The following is a 20,369-nucleotide window of genomic DNA, read 5'->3' as shown; positions in this document are numbered from 1 at the left end:
TCCAGTTTATGAAGATGAGTTTCAAAAGAACTTTTTAAGAATCATTAAATCTGTATATCTGTAGAGTTAAGAGTGTGGCAGCTGGACTTAATATATTAAAAAGGGTGATTTCAGTGTGTCTTCCTTTATTGTACTTTCTCTTGAAAAATTCTCTCAAATGTGAGGAAGGCTGAGAAATAATTAAAACCATTCTCTTTTTCCTTTGAGACTTTAAATATTTAATTGACTGTTTTTCTACACTGATACAAAGAGTTGTATAGGTTTATTTTTTTCTACTTCCAGTCACAAGAGTTTCTTCATATATCTTTCTTGTTCAGAAGGTGGCACCCACCTCCTCTCTCATCTTCCCCCACCCAAACCCCCATGGCCTTACCTGCACAATTTAGCAAACTGTGTTAGTGTTAGTTGGATTGAATTGATGGGGTGGATTCTTGCTGCTGTCATGGAAGTAGGCAAAATTCCCTTTTGAGTATTAAGTATTTTATAAAGTTTGCTGAAGACCAGTAATGTCTGCCCTTCTAAATATTGTCGTTATCAAGTATATGTTGAAAAATCAGGCGAAAATTCACAAAACACAGCTAAGTCTGGACCAATTGCTTGGAATTTTTCTCATTGACAGGGGCAAGCTGCATTAAAAGAATTGTTGAGCTGATTGTCTTATTTTTTTATCCTTAGTCATAATTAATACAGCTGTCAAGCGCAAAAAGTTTTTGCACTGTAGGCAAAGTTTGTGCTTGTCAACTACACAATCTTATTAGTAAATGGAAAACAAGGTATTGGGATGAGATGATGACCCCTGGTGGTACAAGAATGAACATGATAATGGCAGCCTTCTGGAATTTTTGCACCAAAGCTCAATAATGAGTGGATGACTTTGATTAATCCTCCACAAATAAGTTTTCTGACTGCTTGTAACATAGATAAAACTTGGGTTTATGGACAGACAGAGTTTTGTACGTAAGTGACTAACAGTGAAAAGTAAATCAGAATTATTTGTATTGACTGGGATTGTCACTAACAGGTTTGGAGAGATGAAAATGAACCTACCTGTGTAGATTAATCAGTGGAATAACCTCTCAGGCAGGAGATAAATGAAAATAAATGACTTGCCTGCAGAAGAATAAAATCTGTTGAGACTAGCCTAATATCAGAAGTGTCTCACTCAAAGGCTACTAAGTGATGAATATCTGGATCTTTCGTTTTTTTTTTTTTTCTGTGTGCAAACAAAAAACCAAACTAACCTCCAAGGCTGAATGCCTCCAGAAGACAAAGAGGACAGGAAGGAAAGAACAGAATATTAAGTCTAAAATTTTAGTGAACAAGCAGACAGCTATGGGTTAGTGGTAAAGAAATGCCACAAAAAAAAGAAAGGGGGGGGGGGGGGGGGAAATAGTATACTTGGCAGGTGGACAACATTTATTTAAAGACAGATTTTTCATTTGTTGAGTTTTAGATCTAAAAATTGGCAGACATTACACTGAAGATTGCTTTTTCTCACATTTTTCAAAAGCAGTCTTTGGATTTATATTCTTCTTGGCATCCAGAGAGGGCAGCAAGAAGGCAATACAGTATGAAGAAAAGTCTGTGAAGTACATATAAATGCATGTATAGTACTTAAAAAAGCCTTTCCCAAAGGAACAGTTACTTGCATAGAAACAAAATTACGCAAGGAAACATTTCCATGCAACAAAATGTGGTAACCCACAATGAAAATAGACGGTAGCATGGCAGTAGCCCTGCTAAGCAAATTAATATTCTGAGCATTAACTTCACAGCAGGTGCCTAGTAAAAGTCCATGCAGGTGCATAACTATTTATATAAATCTTCATCTTGATCATAAAGAATTCTTGAAAAGATATTTTAGTAGAGGAGGAGAGGAGTTCAATGGTGGTTTGGTAAAATAAATAAAATAAGCTTTAATTTTTTTCAAACTACTGATTTTGGTGAAGAACTGAAGCTCATAATGAAATGAAAAACAGCAGATGGGAACCTGGAGTTGGGAAGTACTAATTGCTGGCACCACCATCATGATACATTGATCAGGAGATCACAAGATGAGTTTTGAAAACTTGGAGTCTTACTAGCTTAAGCAGAACTATTAATAGACTGCCCCTTTCTGCACCTCCCTGTTTTCTAAAGGGTTGTTGCACTGCTGAAGGGGACGAGGGAAGTATTAGCCTTGCAGTATCATGCTGTCACTGTGGAGAGCATGGCACTGACTCTCTGAGTAGGATCTTGTCTGAGAAAATGAGAAAGGAATTGAGCTCTCTTGCTCAAAAGTATTATATCCACATCTTCACACATACTTCAGTACAGAGAATAGTAGCTGATCTGAATTTTAGGTAACAAAAAAAGAAAATATAAGGGCTGTTTTTTGTTCTTTTTTTTTCACAGAACAAATGATGATATTTGCAGTTAGTTGTGACATTACTGACATAAAAGGGGAAAATGCAGCGAATAGTTTCAGTCTAGTTTCTGCCAGGGAATTGAAGTAGGTAAGCAGTTTAATTATAGAAGAGATTTATTGCATGCAACATTCTTTCAAATGTTGAAGCTATCATGACCTTAAGTATATTTATACTAGATAACTGAATGTCTGCATGGTTTTGTTTTTGTGGTTTTTTTGTTGGTTTTTTTTTGTGGTTTTTTTTTGTTGTTTTGGGGTTTTTTTTCCTTGTTTTTTGTTGTTGTTGTTTTAAGGCTGTCTTCCTTTTTCAGGAAAAGGAAAGCTTCAAGGTGTGAAATCTGCAATGTTTCAAGTTACATAGGTATCTGGAAGATTCTTTAGAATCTTCCATGTGCTTGGTAGCACATGATTTGAAATGTATGTCTAAGGGACTGCAACAGTATTTTCTAATAATAATAGCTTCCTGAAGCATATGAGAAGATGAGGTGCACACTGTAAAAAACATGCTTTTGATACCAGGTTTGACAGCAGTCTTCCACTGAAAAAGTAACTTCCATCAAACAGCATTTGTAGTATAGAGCTTTATAGCTCTAAATACCCAAAGCTCTGTGAGACTCAGCTTATCATCTCAGTTCTTTGGAAACTTATACTGAAGATTGCAGATACTCTGTAGTGAGTATTCAAACAAAAAATGAATGGTGGCAGACAAAGAAAACTTGGTGGCTGGGAAAAAAAGTCCTTACAGTAGCAGATTTAAAGAGCTTAATCACTTTGGTTTGTCTAGAATAGGATTGATGTGTGATTTGATTATACTGTAGTAAGTATCTTTGTGGAGGAAAGTAAAAGGCTGTTTAATGTAATAAAGGCTTGACAAGGGTCAAGCTGATTCTGGACAAGCTGAAATCGAAAATAAGGTGTAAAATGTTAGTGTGAGTGACTGCCCACTGAAATATTCTATCAAGAGAAAATGAGGACTTCTAATCTCTGGGTTTTTCATGTTGGGAATGATTGTTGTGGTTTTTTTTTTCCTGAAAGATGTACTTTATCAAAACATAAATTATACTTCAGTTAAAATGCCAATACTTCCTTTAGAAGTAAGCTGATGAATTTCAGTGGCTTGTGGTGCACAAGACATCCAGCTAAATTCATTAAGAATTTCCAGTTGAATGCTTACCTTTGGATCCTACTGTCTTTTCTTAATACTTCTGTGTAAACAGTAATGACAATCTGTATGTCATGGAAACATCTATCTGGAACTCAGGTATCCAAGATCCCCTCCCTTTTCAGGATAGAATATCTAGAGGCAGGAACTGTAGAGAAGTGGAGCTTGTGCCTTCTAAAAAAAATTTATTTCCTTTTTTTATTCTACTCATAAAAATCAGAGGGGAAAAGCCTTATCTGCTCTGCTTGTTTGCATATCTAGGGTAACTTGTAAATGTAGAGCTAAGATAATAATAATGTTTTGTTCCTGTTCTGTTTTAGCTTCTAAAATGCTTTTCCTCTAGTCTCTCAAATGTCTGTTGTATGGCAAGTACATATCATGCAAGGATAGTGCATATAGGCAGGACTAAACTGGTCGGTGTTCCAATGTAGCTCAAATTTATTTGAATATGTATTTTAGATAAAGAAATTACTATTTTCAGTCATATGTAGAATTTTTATTTTACAAGTCTCCAGATGCATTAACTGTTCATACATTTGTTTTCACAAGTACTAGTATCTGTGTTTATGATCTTAACATGTGAAATTTCTATATACAAGTCAATCTACTCATCAATAAAATTATAACAGATTATCACATCACCTTCTATGGACTTCCATCTGCCTTCTCATAAAGTAAAAAAAAATAAAGAAAATTGAGTAACTTCAGCTCAACAGATTTTAACTTTGTCAAATTGATTGACGAAAATAAGTGAAATCCCTCACAGAAAATACTGACCATGAAAATTGCTACTCATCTGGATCAGTAACCAATAATGTTATATTAACATAATAGCAAAAAAGTCAGTCCATTAGTACATCATAAACCTTTTGTATAGTTTTTTTTACAGTAAACTGGAAGGTAATGCAGAACTTAGAGCATAGGTGATATATATTTCTATCATGTAATTTATAGTAACGTAATTAAAATTGTTAGTAAAATGTAGTTAATATAAAAAAGTTGAAACATATTTTAAGTAATTTTAAATACCTCGTAGGCTCTTTTATTCTTCAGCTAAATATATTTGCTTTAACTCTTTCATTTGTTTATCTTAAAACAAAATTTATATCTGTCCCTGTACATTCATAATACGTAGTGTAAAATGTCTAGACAGATAAGTTTTTTAAATATGCGTGATCCTGAAGACAGAGACACCTTTACAGTGAAAGAGACACCTTTACAGTGAAAAAATACACTTTTTTGAATGGAGTGTTTATCTGTTCATCCAAACATCTGTATGAAAATCCAAAATATTTTGATTCCTAATTATTGTACAATGTACTCTTTAACATAAAATTATCCTTCTGCTCATTATAACTGCTTGTTACTAGTAGGAGAGAAAGGCATAAACAATTATGGCAAATGGCCTCTATATGCGAGTTCAAAATCATTATGACACTCTAGTAACTGAAAAATTCTTCATACTTTTCAAGTGCACGGATTATTTTAGCTGTGCATGTCTTTTAAATATCTATCCCTCTTCAGTTATGCATTTCCATAGTATTAAATTCTTAGACATTTTTTAACTGGAGTGTTCCTTGGTGCATGTACAGCATAGTAATGCTGGCATGAAAACTTTTCTCAGTTTTTCTCAAATTGATCAGAGGAGGGGATTTAAGATATTTTATTTTTTTTTTTATTTTTTACTTTTGTCCAGAGCTGCATTAGTAATACTAATGCATTTTGGGAAACGGAATAAATATGTGCAAAACAAAAATATTTCTTGAATAGAGCTAGTATAGCTTTTTAAAGTACATGAAACTGCAAACCTTGATACTTACAGAAGCACAAAGGTTGTTCCATATCTGTTTATTTACTGGTATGGATCTGAAGTAATGTCACAATCAGCTGGAGAGCGTGTATCATAGAATGGTTTGGGTTAAAGGGACCTAGTTCCAAACCTCCTGCCACAGACAGAGACACCTTCCGCTAGATCAGATTGCTCAAAGACCTGTCCAACCTGGCCTCAAACATTTCTGGGCTTGGGGCATCTAGAACTTCTCTGGACAACCTGTTCCAGTGTCTCACCACCCTCATAGTAAAGAATGTCTAATCTAAATCTACCCTCTTTCAGTTTAAAACTATTCCCCTTGTCTTATCACTACATGCCATTGTAAAAAGTCCTTTCTAGCTTTTTTTGTAGGCCTCCTTTAGGTATTGGAAGACTGTTACAACATCTCCAGTAAGTCTTTTCTCCAGGCTGAATATGCCCAACGATCTCAGCCTGTCTTCATAGGAGAGGTACTTCAGCCCTCTGATCATCTTCATGTTCCTCGTCTGGACTCACTCAGCAGGTCCATGTCCCTCTTACATTGGGGGCCTCAGAGCTGAATGCAGTACTGCACGTGGGGGCTCAAGAGAGGGGGAGTAGAGGAGGAGAATCACCTCCCACAGCCTGCTGGTCATGTTCTGTCTGATGCAGCCCAGCCTATGGTTGGCTTTCTGACCTGCAAGCTCACACTGCTGGCTCACGTTGAGCTTCTCACCACTTAACACCCCCAAGTCCTTTTCCTCAGGTCTGCAACAGTAACTTCACCAGGCTGGCACGACTTCTCAAACATGGTAGATAACGGCTTGGCAGCTACATTGGATGCATCTCACCAGGTCACAGTCTTGTGCACCTTCAGATTCCTTAAATGACCTTGAACGTGATCTTCTCCTACAGTGGGCAGTTCTTCATTTTCCCAGTTCATGCCATTGTCTTCTGCAACTTGGCAGAAGTGGAATACATCTATTTGTGTTTCAACTTGTGTTTCCTGCGGCCATAATTCACTGTCAGATAGGGTGAATATAAAGGCATGCCTGTCGTTTATAACCTCCAATATGTTACTGCCATTGTGTATAATAAATACAACCCATTTTAAGGCCTCAGGGATACATGCAAGCTGCTAGGAGAGGCTGAATGAATTACAGAACTTTAGTTCCAGGTAGACTGTGTTCCATTTCAAAAAAGTAGCTATAAGAGAAGGAAGCCCCTGTGGATTTATAAAGCCAATATAATTCTATTCAGCTAGTGCCAAGATTTACGGCACTGATAGGTTGATGATTCTGAGTAATGGAGTTTGGAGATGATTTTCTCTAGTATTCAAAATACTAATTCTTCTGGCTATCCAGAGTGTCTTCTTTTTAAAGTGCATTAATATTTTATTAATAACTTTAGCTTTCCATTAAGCAGTTAAAATAATTTGATAGGTTCTAATTGAGTTTTCTGTATTATAGAATATAGAGATAACTGATAGTGAACTCCTGTGCTGGCTACCTATTTTTCAAAGCAAAAAATCCTGTGACAACAGTTTTACAGTAATTTTATTTCTAGTATACCACATGATATAATGTAAATGTAATAATAGCGGTTGATACATGTTTTTAATGTTAGAATGGTTGCAAGTCTTCATTGTAATTGTCAGGCTTAAGTGCTTCCACCATAGGGAAAATAGATTATCCATAGTCTGTTTTTTTTTTGTAATATCACTTTATGAGTAAGCTAGTTTTTAGTAAATAACAATGAAATTATCCCTTGACATTTTCTGGCAATTTATACTTTTCATTAGAAGTATAGGTGTGTTTTATTGAACTCCTTCTTGAAGCAGTATGTGCTACCATGCATAGTAAATATTTATCAGTCTCCTTGATATAAATCTTTAATTTTAAATGCAGTGAGCTTTAATGTTTTGACTGTTCTTTCTAGGTTTAGGAAAACGAGGGTGAATTTTTAATTATATCTTTGTACCTTTGTTGAATTGCAGTTTCACTTTAACAGCATATCTGACTAAGAACAAGGAACTGAATTTCTGATATGTCAGTACCATGTGCATAGAAAAATGCAATGTATACATTTCATAGAATATGGACTATGCAATGAATTCTTTTTTTCAAAAGCAGTCAGGAATTTCAACCATCAGATGTCTTAAAAAGCTCAACTTTTAGTTTTAGCAAACAAGCAAAAATCAAACAAACAAAAAAGACAGCAGCTCTCTAATGCAGTGTTCTCTGGATTCTGGAAGCTTAGATGTACTGAATTTAAGTGCAGGCCAGGACATCAACATGTTAGAAACCTTCCTCTCCAGTCAGAGACAAAAATTCTTGTTGCCATAAACATTTTCTTCAATACAAATGAGCAATAAAAATAATAAAGACTAAAGGTTAATTATCAACACTAATGGTGTTTAGGCTTTTCTGTATTTGTAAGAGCTATGAAGCATTTAAACAAGTGATCTAGAGATGTGAAATCATTGTTCATGCAAGTTTTCAGAGCAGGTTAGACAAAAGAGTTCTGAATACAAGTGAGCTTTCTATAGTAAGTTAGATCATTGAATTTTATTATATTCCTATCAGTTGTAAGTTTTTATGGCATTTTTTGGTCACTATTTATGCAAGGCTCCATCCTATATCCTTAATTCTGTATGTGAATATCTAGCTGAAATCCATGGAGTATATGAGCAGAAATGTTTACAATGTTGAGACTGTAGTTTTACCCATCTCATTTCTTTGCTGTGCATCTTAGTATGCTTAAGAGAAACAGAAAGCTAGAATCAGATGCCCTATTTTGCCAGACAAAACTTTGCCAGTAGTTGGTTTATTAAATGGAATTTCATATTCAGGGACTGGGAAGAACTAAACTCCAGGGCAAAATATCCCAGCAATTTAGTTAAATTTGATAGCTCTGGTCATTTAGTTTCAACAGTACAGTATGCTTTACAGTGATTATAATTTGCAACAGACTTGTACAAACTACATAAAGTTTGTTATGGCTTTTTTCTAAACCAGAAGGGGGAAACTTTGACCGTTTTTGTTTTTTTTGAAATTAATGAGTTTGATAGCTTCTCTCAAGCTGAAGCAGAGAAACTTTTCTAATGTGAGGTTGGTTTGTAGCAACAATCTGAAAACAGAAGACTGAATCTGTTCTTGCACCTGTAACATCCTACCCTCCTTGTTAAATAGCATGTAGTGGCCAAAAGTGGTACGAGTCACGGCTATAAGTTCTGCCCTTGTGAAAAGGATGGAAGTGTTTGGCTGGAAAAAGGACATGTATTTTACTGTTTTAGTACAGCTGGGGGTTCTATAACTGGAATATATAATTTTTGTTTACGTGTCAAATTCAAAAAGTTCTGACAGGTTTTTCTACAAATCCTTTGTGATATTTCAAGAGGTTAGAAAATAATTTTTACTGTCAATTTAGCTGATTTTATTTTGATGTAAATTTCTGTGGCAATGTGCAAAATATTAATATTTCAAAAAGCTATCAGCATATAAACCCAAAAATACTGAAAGCAATAGTTCTGCAACTGGAATAAAAATAGATTCTATTAAACTTTATGCAGTAACTGAAATTTTAGTTTTCTTGATAAAACTGTTTTGGGTGTTCCATGAATTGCCATCCTGCATAATTAGTTTATATATTTGGGAGCAGTGATAAAAATAACATGACCACTTACAATTAAATGTAATTAGGAAAAATTGCAAAAACCCAGCACAGCTGTTGAAAAACATGAGGCAAACATTTTTGTAATGGAACACATATAATAATGTGTTATAGTTACAGAATCATACTTTTTTCATTGTCCTTCTTCCAGGTCATGTAAAAGAGAGGGCTTACAATCAGACTGTAATTTGGGATGTGCATTCTCCAAAACCCCACAATACCTAAGAAAGCTTGTGTTTCTTTCTTATTAGTTGGTGGAGATGTTGTTATCTTGTTGATGTCTTATGTGAGTGTTGCATTAAAATAAATTACCTGGTCAACTATTTCTTTCTGAGCTTACTGGAATCAGGGTATGAAGTACTGGGCCTAATGTGCATGACCTACAGCAGGCTAGGTGGTCACTGTATTATTCATGGCAGTTTTGCATTCAGAACAACTATGAAGGTGAGTAAGGTAAAGGCAGTTCAGAATTACCACAATTTCTGAAAAAAAAAACCCTGCTTTATTCCGTAGAAAGATGTCTTTTACTAGAAAAGCAGCAGAAGATGGCTGAATAAATCACTGATATAAATTAATCCCTTATATTGCCTGTGTTCATTCAGTCCAATGCACTATGCATTCAAATCAGTGAAAGCTGTGTGGTTTAGATCCTGTGCACTGCATTGAAAAAATCACCTCAACATCTGTGTGTTTATTGTCTTCAGTTGCTCATCAGTTACTGAGCACTATGGACATTTTGAAATGACCCTGTATCTCATTATTTCATCCATTGTTGTGGGTATTTTTTTGCAAAATACATTGAAATTCAGGTTTGCTTTAAAAGCTCAAATGAGATTATTTTGAATGAAGTAACAAAATGCTTATTGAAAAAGGACCGATTGGATTTCAGACTTGTTACTGTAATCTATAATTCCTCTTCCCTTTCTCTTTCTGATCCTTTTGTCCTCCTCTACAAGCATATCTCCTCCTTCTAGTCCCCCGTTGTTCCCCTTCTCCCATCCCTCCCATGTAATACTGGTGCTGTGTACAGTATTTTGTTTGCAGTAGTATAAACATTTTCAGCCTGTGACCTCATTGCTGAAATAACTCACCTCTTTCATATCAACTCTTACCTAGGAGCCGTACAGCAGACTCATTGATGTAGGTTTTTTTCTGCATGGCAGCCCAGGCCAAGCTGTGGTTTCATTGCATGATGCAACTTCACCTTTTTTGGTTGTCAATGGGATTAATGATAATCTATTCTTGTATTGCCTGTGCATGCCAATGTGCTTACCATAATGGTGTATACACTGAATGCAGTCTAGAGCATTAAGTGCATGAAATGGAATTTTAAAAAGCCATAAAATTAGAAAGTTTGAGCAAATGTAAAGTATGCTTAGCATTTTATAGAATGAATAGGGCATATGTATCAGGCCTATATATTTAAAATTTACGGAGTATTACAGTAGTTTATTGACCAGATAGACAATTGCAGTGTGGTCAAGATGTGGGAAAGAGTGTACTAATTATTCTGTTGTGACAATGGCTGAACGATGCCAGTAGTGTTCCTAAAGATAAGCCTTTCCCTTCTGCCAACTTTGGCAGCTGGTGGTAGTGAAAAGATTACACATGACCATTTAATAAAAGTCAAAATTTGTGAAGAATTTTGAAATGCTTTTTTATGATATTAAATTAAACAGTCTGCAAAATAATTTAAAATGAATTGATTTGCAAAACAAAATGAAATTTCATATGAAGAATTCTTACGCTGCTCTAGATTTCTTTTATAAATGACACTGTGACCATCCTAAGCAACCTGTTATTTACATGTTCTTAAATGTATTGAAATAAATCTTTCATTGCCACATTAGAAGATATGATTAAATGCTAATCCTATAGTTATCCTGATGAAATGGCACTTTGGAAAGTGAGTTGAAACACTGTATCTGATCCGAACACAATTTTGTAGTGCTGTTGATGAGTGCGAATGTTGAGTGTATGTGTTCAGATGTTTCATTTCATGCTTTTGGGGGGTTAAAAATTTATTTACAGATTGCAAATTAATACATACATATATATATATATATAAAGCCAAGAGATGCTCTTACTGTATATTATTAAGCAGGTAACTGAAAATGTGCGCTATATTCAAAAGTATAAAGCAAGTAATTTCTGTAACTGTTGTCATGCCACTCACATGCTAATACTGTGCTGCCTTGAGAATGTTGGTTTTTTTTTTTTCATGTTATTCCTATATTCCACATAATGACAGTTAATTTTTTTTTTTTCTTATAAAGTAAAAATCTTTTAGGGACTGTAAAACTGATCAGAGGTCTACCTATATGACAACATGAAGTCATTCCTTCTGAAATCAGTGCAAAATGGATTACTTCAGCAGTCCTTTTGACTGTCCAGTTGCTCAGTGTGTAAGATAACTTACACACCCCTTTTTATATGCACAGCGTCCAGTATAAAAATGTGTTTGATGATACAATGCAACCCATGTTGAGATAGTGTTGGAAAAAAAGGCCACGATACATTAATTTTTAACATCATTATAATCCTTTCCTTACGTTGATGTAAAGTAGTTTGATATCAGGCTTGGATAATTTGAGCAACTGTTGCAGGTGTTGGCAATACCTTATTCCATTTGTTAATGGAGATGAAGTGACTGCTCAAAAAGAAAGGCATAGTGTCAGTAATCTGCTGAAAGGGCTTTGTCTTTCCCATTTAGAAAAGCCACTGTGATTGAGACTGTCACTAAGGCTCCAGGCTAGTTTTCTTGTCTGAAAAGTGGAACTAGGAAAGAGTCGAAGTATTTCTTTAATTTCTTCTTTGTCCGTTTAAACTGTTTCTGTTCTTCTGCAAAGTAAATGTGGTTATACAGTGAGTCTTTCATAGTGTCAGCATTTTGCCTTGAGAATATGGTAATTTGTCATTAAGACAGTCCTGGTAAATAATCAGGCCCCACAGCTGGAGCAGCTGTCACATGAAAATTTCTAAGTGGGGAAATTACTAGATTGGAGTTATGTGCATGTGGAAAGTAAGCTGAACCAGAGGAGTATATGGGTAGAGAAATGTGTACGTTTGCTTTTTTACTTTAAAAAGGTAGGTGCTATAAGGACTTTCCAGGAGTCCCAAGAAAGAAAAAGGGAAACTGATAGAAAAGACTGCCGTGTTTATAGATACTGGGAGTGAGTGTTACCTGGATCATGCTTGTAGTTGGTTTAACATCGAGGAATTCAAACACATATACTGTGATGCTCAGCATATAGTCAAACATCTCAGATGGTTAGTCTTGGTAGTTGCAAGAGGTTTTTTACTTCAACTCGCTTTTCCTATTATTCCTACTAAAGTGGAACAAGTTTAAAAATAAGGCTTGTGATAATTTACAGGGAGCTAGATGCGTAATAGTTTGGATTGGGCGTAGTTGAGTTGCATGACCTATGCACCCTAAATGTATCTTGCATATTTAACGACTCAAGTGCTTGAAAGGGCCCTTAAGCTGATGGGATACATGGTGCTATAATGTCCTCATGAGGAATAAGAGAGAATCTGATAAAAGTTTGCTCAGGACTAATATATTTCCTGTTTTTATGCAGATTGTTTGAAGGAGTGAAGGTACATGGTTCATGTTTACAGTTATGCTTTCATTGGAAATATGAAACAATATATATTAGGATTGCTTTAGAATTACCATCAACACAATATGGATAGCTTTTTATGGTTAACAACAGATTTGGATGCATGCACTAAAAAAGCCTGATGAAAAAAGCTGATCCAGTAATGTAATGTCAAGTTTCTACCCCTTTGCAGTACTTCTGGCTTTTATTGCTCAGTTATCTACTGACATTAAAGTCAAATAATAAACTAGTTTATTACTACTCAGTAAAAACTAGGTAGTAGCCAGATATTTTCATTAAAGTATTGCAGGAGGGAATTCCAGAAAAAACAGTCAGCTGAATGAAATGGAAATATTTTAACACTCCAATTTATCTTGTGTTTATGAAATTTTCAGTTAGGGTAGTTGAATTTAGACTAGATTTCACAGGACAAGATTAGGTTTTTAATTACAGCATGTAAGAAAGCAAGATACATATGGAAAAAATACTCAAATTCACCTGGAGGAATTTGTTATGCATATCAAGCAGAATATTAGACCTCAACTTTAGGATGATATGCAAAAGAAAAATTATTAATAATCTTAATTCAGAGTCAAATAGGACTCATTTTTTAAGACCGTATGTGTTTTTTTCAGAGTGCAGTCATATGAGGGAAATTTTTAAAAGTATCAAGAGAAGGATAATAAAATGCTGAGATGAAGGACTAGTTGGAGTTGGCAACTGACTATAATGGTGGGCTGTTGAAAACTGAGGAAAGAGGATAGCAAATGTGAAAAAAACACCTTAGGTGTTTTTAACAGAGAGTAGCTGCAAAATAGAATCACATAAAATCAAGCAAGAAGGAATCTCAGGAAGCCACTCTTCATTCTTCTGCAAGGTAAGAGTGGCCATACATAAATTTGTTCAGACACTTACCTTGCATCAATGGTTTGTAGGTCCTTTCCTACAGAAGGAGGAGTGCCATGTGTGTCAATTGTTCTGCTGACATACACAAATGCAAAGACTATAAGTGGTCCATATCTCTTATACTTAAAAGCATTTACCGCTGCTTTAAAAATCTGAGGTTTGGCATTCTCCGTAAAGAACCTATTCCAGTGTTTAACTATATTGTAATTTAGGAAGTTTTATTTTTCTGGTATACTCCTCACTAACTTGATCCATTTCATTTTCTCAATTCAGTGTCAACATGGGAAAGGTATTAAGTATTCTTTTTCAGAATCATATGACATGTTTGCATTTTCATGTCACCAATTATTGTGTTATCTAGAGTAAACAGAACAATTTATTACTCCTTGATACAATTTGATAAAGAATATTCAAGAGCAATTATATTAAATAATGACTAAATAAATAAGAAAATAAAAAACTAAGTAAGAACTAATAAAAGGTGTTATTATGAAGTGATACATGCAAGAGTGTCAACCTTAGTAAACAGGGTATGCAGTTTAACAGAATCTTTCTGTAATGCAGTCAGCATACTAGATACAACTGAGGTGGCTTATTAAATATTGTTAAAAACGTAATATATTGGTTGAAACTGTATACTGGTGTTTCTTTCTTTAATATGATAATAGTTGCACACAAAACCCTTTGATTAAAAATATGATCTCTGGCTTTGTTGCTCTATCATTCTCTTAGAATTGACTTGTCATCATGGTGATTGTTTTTTTCAAGGTAATGGGGTACTCTTTACAGTTGCCAGTGTTCTCAGTTTATGGTAAGCAATTAGCAAATCTTATGCAAAATAAAATAAAATTTTCTTCCTACTTACCTATGTGGTTCTCATTAAACCTTTTCAAATGCAATTATCAAAGTAGGATGATAATCTTAATGGTGTATTTTGAAAAAAAGTGCATGCTCTGTCTTCTGTACAGTACTGAAAGAACTTAGACTTATGGAGATGGACTCTGGGCCATTAACTTATGCCTGTTGTAACATTAAGTTCCTGGTCGTTTAGCAGTTCTGCAGGAATCCTCCTTTAGCTTTTGTTTGTGATATCAGTAATTAGAGAAGACATGCTGCAAGCAATAGTGAACATATACACCCTGATGAAATTAAGAAATATGCTATTTTCAGTATAAGCAATTTTTATGTGTGTATTTTCTGCATATTCCAGCAATTCAATATAAAAATGTAAGTAAAAGTTTATTTTTATCATACTTGTGTACCATTTTATGTTTGGGCTGAACTATGATGTACTTAAAATTCATGAAAAACTTGAAAATGAAAAGAAACCTGACAACATTATACTGATTTTTACCAAGTTGTATTAGATAAAATTAGTTATTTAGATAAAATAAGTACTAATGATATTACCTGACTGTCACTTGGTATGTTGTCAGTTGAAAATAGCTCTGTAAAAGTCTGTAGAGTTATGCCAGGCAAAATATTTTGCTTCTGAGATGGGCATCAGTAAAGTATGCCTTTCTTCTGCAGTTGTACCAACTTAATTTGGCTCTTAATTTCATACATGGATATCACAGAAACTAAAATTAAGAGTCTCTCTTTCTCACTGGAAGACATTCTCTATCTCACTTTCTAAACTGAATTAATTTTGCACTAAAAACTGTCAAGTCACATCACTTAAATGTATCTTTAAATTTAAAATAAGTTAACATTCAAAGAAAACAAAAAACCCACCAGAAAACAACAACTAAAACCATCAAATTTTTGTATGCCTGTTCTTTTGCACATGATCTAGAAATGTGAATTAATCATAAGGAAAACCAGTATCTCTACTATATGATACTGTTGCAATGTTGTAATGATCAATCTGGTTTTGTTGTTGTTTAGTTCTTCTGACAGTGGTTTCTTTTTATTGAAGGAGTCTGAGAAACCTGTTAATTTTACCCCAAATTAGTCTAAAGTTGTAGAAAGCATCTGTAGAACAGATGAGTCATGGTGCATTTTTTTAGTTAGGTTAGAAATAGAAGGGTAATAATCTAATACCTGCTTATGATCTGTCAGAGTCTGAAGAATAGCAGATGATTTTGTGATAGAAATTAGGAAAGGGAAATAAGGACAGGCACTTGCATTGTTCCTGCTTTTTTTCTGAAAAGCAGTACCTATGAGGTGCTTGCAATTTATAAGATCTAGATTAAGCAATAGTCTAGGAAATCTTGGAAGATAGCTTAATTTCATGTTATTTGGCAGTTCTGTCTTTTATTTTGATCAGTTTTATATTTTCTTTATTTACTTTAAAATTGAACAAAGAGAATACTGATAATGTATTTCAAAGATAGGTTCATGTGTATGAGCCTAAGACCAGCAAAGCATTTTCAAAAGCAATGTGAATAAGAAAGTTGCATGTTGAAATGAAGAAGGGAGGCCATTCCATATGTACACAAGGCAGGCATGGAGATGGAAACAAAAGACAGTAAGATAGAGTAATCCGAAACAAATTCATCGCATACTGAAGTTGGGAAGTTTTTGTGACTGGAAAGGCAGATACAGTTTAATTCATTAAGCAAAAGAGAGTCAGAATAGAGAATTAAAAAAGGGTACTTATCAAAATCCTAAGGAATTATGCAGGAATATATATCTGATGCCTTTCTTCAGGAAAAGGAGGATAAACTAATAGGCAATATGGATTCCATAGAGGAGGAAGGTACAATAAAAAAAGGTGAGAGACAGACAAGAAGGCATGGGCAGCATCTTATCTATTAGTATAAAAGAACTTGTGTTGGGAGCAGAAAATTCTTTGTGTGTGTATGTGTTGGTGTGTAGGAGAAAGTGTTAGTTAAGGATTTAGACATAGGAGGTTGAGTGGTCAAAAAGGATTTAAGTCTATCTTTATCTGTGACAAGATAAAAAGATTCAGGAAATACTCACAACATCCTCTTTGGCTATTGGCTCATAACTATCTGCAAAACTGAGTGAGAAAAGGATTGTTCCTCCTTCACTCACTAGCTCCAAGTGCACAAAATCTCAGAAAATATCTAACTCCCATGCAGTTGTGTGGATCCAGAAATTTAGGACTGTGATGGCAGATTGCAGTGTACTTCTACTATTGTCAAAGTGGGTCTTCCTCTTGACTTCAGTAAAGCACTGTTCTGATCCAGCTAGCTGCACTTCCTGTTTTTTGAAGGAAACCAACTTTTCCTGCATGTCCTTCAGTGCTGGCTGAAAATGCTAGTTACAAAACTTCCCTTGTGGTGAACCATTTAACGTTAGGGGAGGGTGAAGTAATTTAGAAGGCATTTGACATCAAAAAATTAATGAGCTTATTAATGTTATGACATGGAGGCCTTCTAAATTGAGTTAATTGCCAAGGCCTCTTCCATTTTGAAGATCACTACACATACTGCAAGAAAATACTTTTTGTTTTCATATTGTGGGGCTAGCTTGGTTAGTAAATGAAAGGCGTGAAATAGGAAAAATAATGTTATGCCTTGTCATTCTCTGAGTTGTTTGACACCTTTGATTCTTACTTAGTCTTGCTGATTTTTTTTTTGATAACAGTGTTTGTTTCATGATGTTGACACTTGATAGGCCTCCATGTTTATAATTTTGCTGTATGTTCATGCCTGTTTCAGTAAAGAAGATTTTAATTGCTTATGCCCTTCTAAACTGTACATCTAAACTATAGTTAAAGAAACAGAAAGTATTCTGCATTGAATAAACATTGCTTTTACTAAATGATACATCTGGCTTTTCCCTTAGTTTTACTTTAGTACTGTATCACTTAGACACAATTAAAAAGCCTAACAATAACCCCCCTTTTTTTTTTGTTGTATGTGTATTAAAGGAGTATTGATGGACAGTGTCGTATCAAATTTGTGTCAAACTTGTTTTTTGCTCTAAACTTTTTAAAATTGGGTTTGATCTATAAATAAACTTGAGGGAATTCAGTATTACAGAAAAGCTCGTATTAAACAAAATAGTTTGGAAAAAAATAAAAAGACCACACAGTTTTATGAACAAAGAATATTGATACATATCAACTGCATTCAAACATAGTTCAAAATTGAGAAGTGAATAGAGTGTTTTCTGATTATGAGGTACTAAAGAGCTTCTAAATATTGAGTGGATTCATTTATTCATTGGTGTTTATATTTTAGAAGCTTCTACTCATATTTCTATGCATAATTACAATTTCATTTTAAAATTCATTCTTATCAATGGACATTCCATCTGATAGAAAATGCACATTTTAGTGGTTTTCATATAATGCACTATTGTGCAATCTAAAAACTATTATGAGCAAAAGAAATGAAAAACTTGTGATCAGTTTGTCTCAGACACATTAATTTTGAAACAATTTTAAATTTGAGTTAATATTAAGAATTCAAATGTATTTTATCTAATTTCAATAGTAGATTTAGCTTTTACTCCACCATTCAGAAGACAAATATGCTTCTTTCCAAAAATTAGAGTTATAAATTAGGAAAATACTCTGAATTTCTGAAAGTTTCAATAATTTCTTAAAGAGCCCAAAATGTAGCAGCAGTGGTACGATATTTACATCAGTACTTTCCTGAAGTTACACTAGAGGTGATTTTCTTTTGTGGCAGTTCATGAATACTTTACACAGAACTTATCTTCAAAACGCTTGGCAAGAAGTAACTAAAATAATATGTCTTAAAATTAGCCTTTTACATTTTGGTATATAATTATGCATAGGTAAAAATTGGCACCATCTTAGCCCTTGCAGGCCCTGCCATTAAAAAGAAAAAAGAAAAAGGGCAGAAACATTAAGAGCAGATTGTCATGACATGTGCCAGAAGTACAGGACTCCACTTCCTTACACAGAAAGAAGAACTGTAAATTGCATATTCAAGTTATTTCAAGAATGAAATGGGTGTGCACAGCCTTTCCCGTTATTGTGGGGAGCATTTTATGTAAAATCATCCAGATAGACATCACTATGATTGCAAAGCTGGCCTAAAGTCTGAAGAAATGTAGAATTTTGTCTCCTTACTTCTGCTTGGTCATAATGACAGTGATTTCACTGTGGCACAGATTGATATGTGATGCCAAGGCTTTAATCTGAAAGTGGAAATGGACTTTACAGCTCCTATCAAGAGGTGAAATGATAAAGGCAAAAACATTCAAGATGTTTTCAACTCTGTTGCAATTTCAGAATCCTGGAAATATTCAATGAAGGCTTCGTCTTTGGAAAGTTTCATATTAATATACTCATAGAAATAAGTAATTTCAGAAAACATTAAAATGCATACTATTTTTTGCCCATTCATTTTATGACTATTCGAAGAATAATCCTAGTAAAACCATTTCAAAGGCATTAAAAGCATTTCAAATGAACCAGATATAAGTAAGAATAATAAATACACAAAATAAACTTGCGACAAAAATTGTTATTTAAGCAGCAGGAAATTCTTTTGAATTAAGCAACAAGGGGTTTGTTCTTTTGTAAAGCTGTAGTGAAAGTGTCATATAAAGAGTTGTCTTCAGTGTTGATTTCAAAAAAGATTTAAGTATCCTGGGAACACCTTGTCAAAATTTTTCCCCATCTGTGTAAAGTTAAACTGGAGTAATTTTGTTATTTCTCTTGTAGTTGCTCTTGCTTGCTGATCTAGTTTATGCCTATGATACCTGTGTAACTGGGCTTTATAGCTACTAGCATTGCTATATAAATGTTGTAATAATAAACAGAATGAATAAATAGAAGTAATGGGAAACTGAAATGAATAGTAGTTTTTAAAGAACAGGAGAGTGAAGAAGAGAATTAAGAGAGTGCAGTCCATGCCTGAAAAATCAGATATGGTTCTGTCTTTACTACAGAGTAGGCTATGTCCGCTGTTACTTCTCCAGATGTTACTTTTATATTAAACTGTAGTACAGTTTAATAAAAATGCAGCAAATGATTAACTTTGTAAATTGTAAGCTTAAACCACAACACCTGATATAAATGTTGACCTGAAGAAAACTGTCAGTCTCCCATACCTTGCATGTGTAGCCCTGCCACTGTTCGTAGCATTTTATGTAATTTTATTACATAACATAGATGGCAGGGCAAAGGGGAGTTATAGTCCTTGATAGATTATCAGCACAATATCTCTACATTAAGTTAAATAAATTTGGTGCTATGAGTTTTACTTTTCAAAACTCAAGAAGTCATGACTACAGTGGCTGGTTTTAATTTTTGTGTAGCAAATTAAAGATGCTCTTTCAAAGTACAGATAAACATTATAGAATTGTAGAATCATTTAGGTTGGAAAAGACCTTTAAAATGGTCAAGGCCAACCATTCCCTGGGACGCCTGTTCCAATGCTTGACCACTCTCTAACTGAAGAAATTTTTCATAATATCCAGTCTAAACTTCTCCTGGCAAGTTCTTGGGGCTATTTCTTCTTGTCCTATCACCTGTTACTCAGGAGACCAACCTACCTTGCTACAACCTCATTTCAGGTAGTGCAGAGAGTGATAAGGTCTCCCCTGAGCCTCTTTTTCTGCAGACCAAAGTCCAGTTCCCTCAGCTGCTCCTTGTGAGACTTTTTCTCCAGACACTTGCTTCGTTGCCCTTCTTTGGACTTGCTCAGTGTCTCTCTTGTAGTGAGGGGCCCAAAACCGAACATAGCATTCGAGCTGATGTCTCACCAGTGCTGAGTACATGTGGACAATCACTTCCCTAGTCCTCTGTGCCACAGTCTTTCTATTGAAAACTAGGATGCTGTTTGCCTTCTTGACCACCTAGGCACACTGCTGGCTCATATTTAGACATTGTCATCCAATACTCCCAGCTCCTTTTCAGCCACGCAGCTTTCCAGCCACTCT

The 20,369-nt window shown here is 34.6% G+C and overlaps 1 protein-coding gene across 43 annotated transcripts in view; it reads left to right on the top strand.

The window, feature by feature from the left end:
• Window positions 1–20,369, top strand: part of KCNMA1 (potassium calcium-activated channel subfamily M alpha 1) — a 483,481-nt gene that overhangs the window by 258,681 nt on the left and 204,431 nt on the right. For 19 of the 43 annotated variants that reach the window (XM_057416305.1, XM_057416302.1, XM_057416303.1 and 16 more), the window contains one exon: window positions 10,147–10,170. The exons of the other annotated variants lie outside the window; for them this stretch is intronic. In XM_057416305.1, coding sequence (XP_057272288.1) covers window positions 10,147–10,170 — 24 coding nt within the window. The remainder of the gene's footprint in view (window positions 1–10,146; window positions 10,171–20,369) is intronic. 43 annotated transcript variants of the gene reach the window in all.

This window comes from Pezoporus wallicus, unplaced genomic scaffold (assembly GCF_028554395.1).
Source record: "Pezoporus wallicus isolate ANWC-B61680 ecotype Strahan unplaced genomic scaffold, APGP_CSIRO_Pwel_v1 contig_2012, whole genome shotgun sequence".
NCBI classification, from domain to species: Eukaryota; Metazoa; Chordata; class Aves; order Psittaciformes; family Psittacidae; genus Pezoporus; species Pezoporus wallicus.
This window is presented reverse-complemented; position numbering and strand designations above follow the sequence as displayed.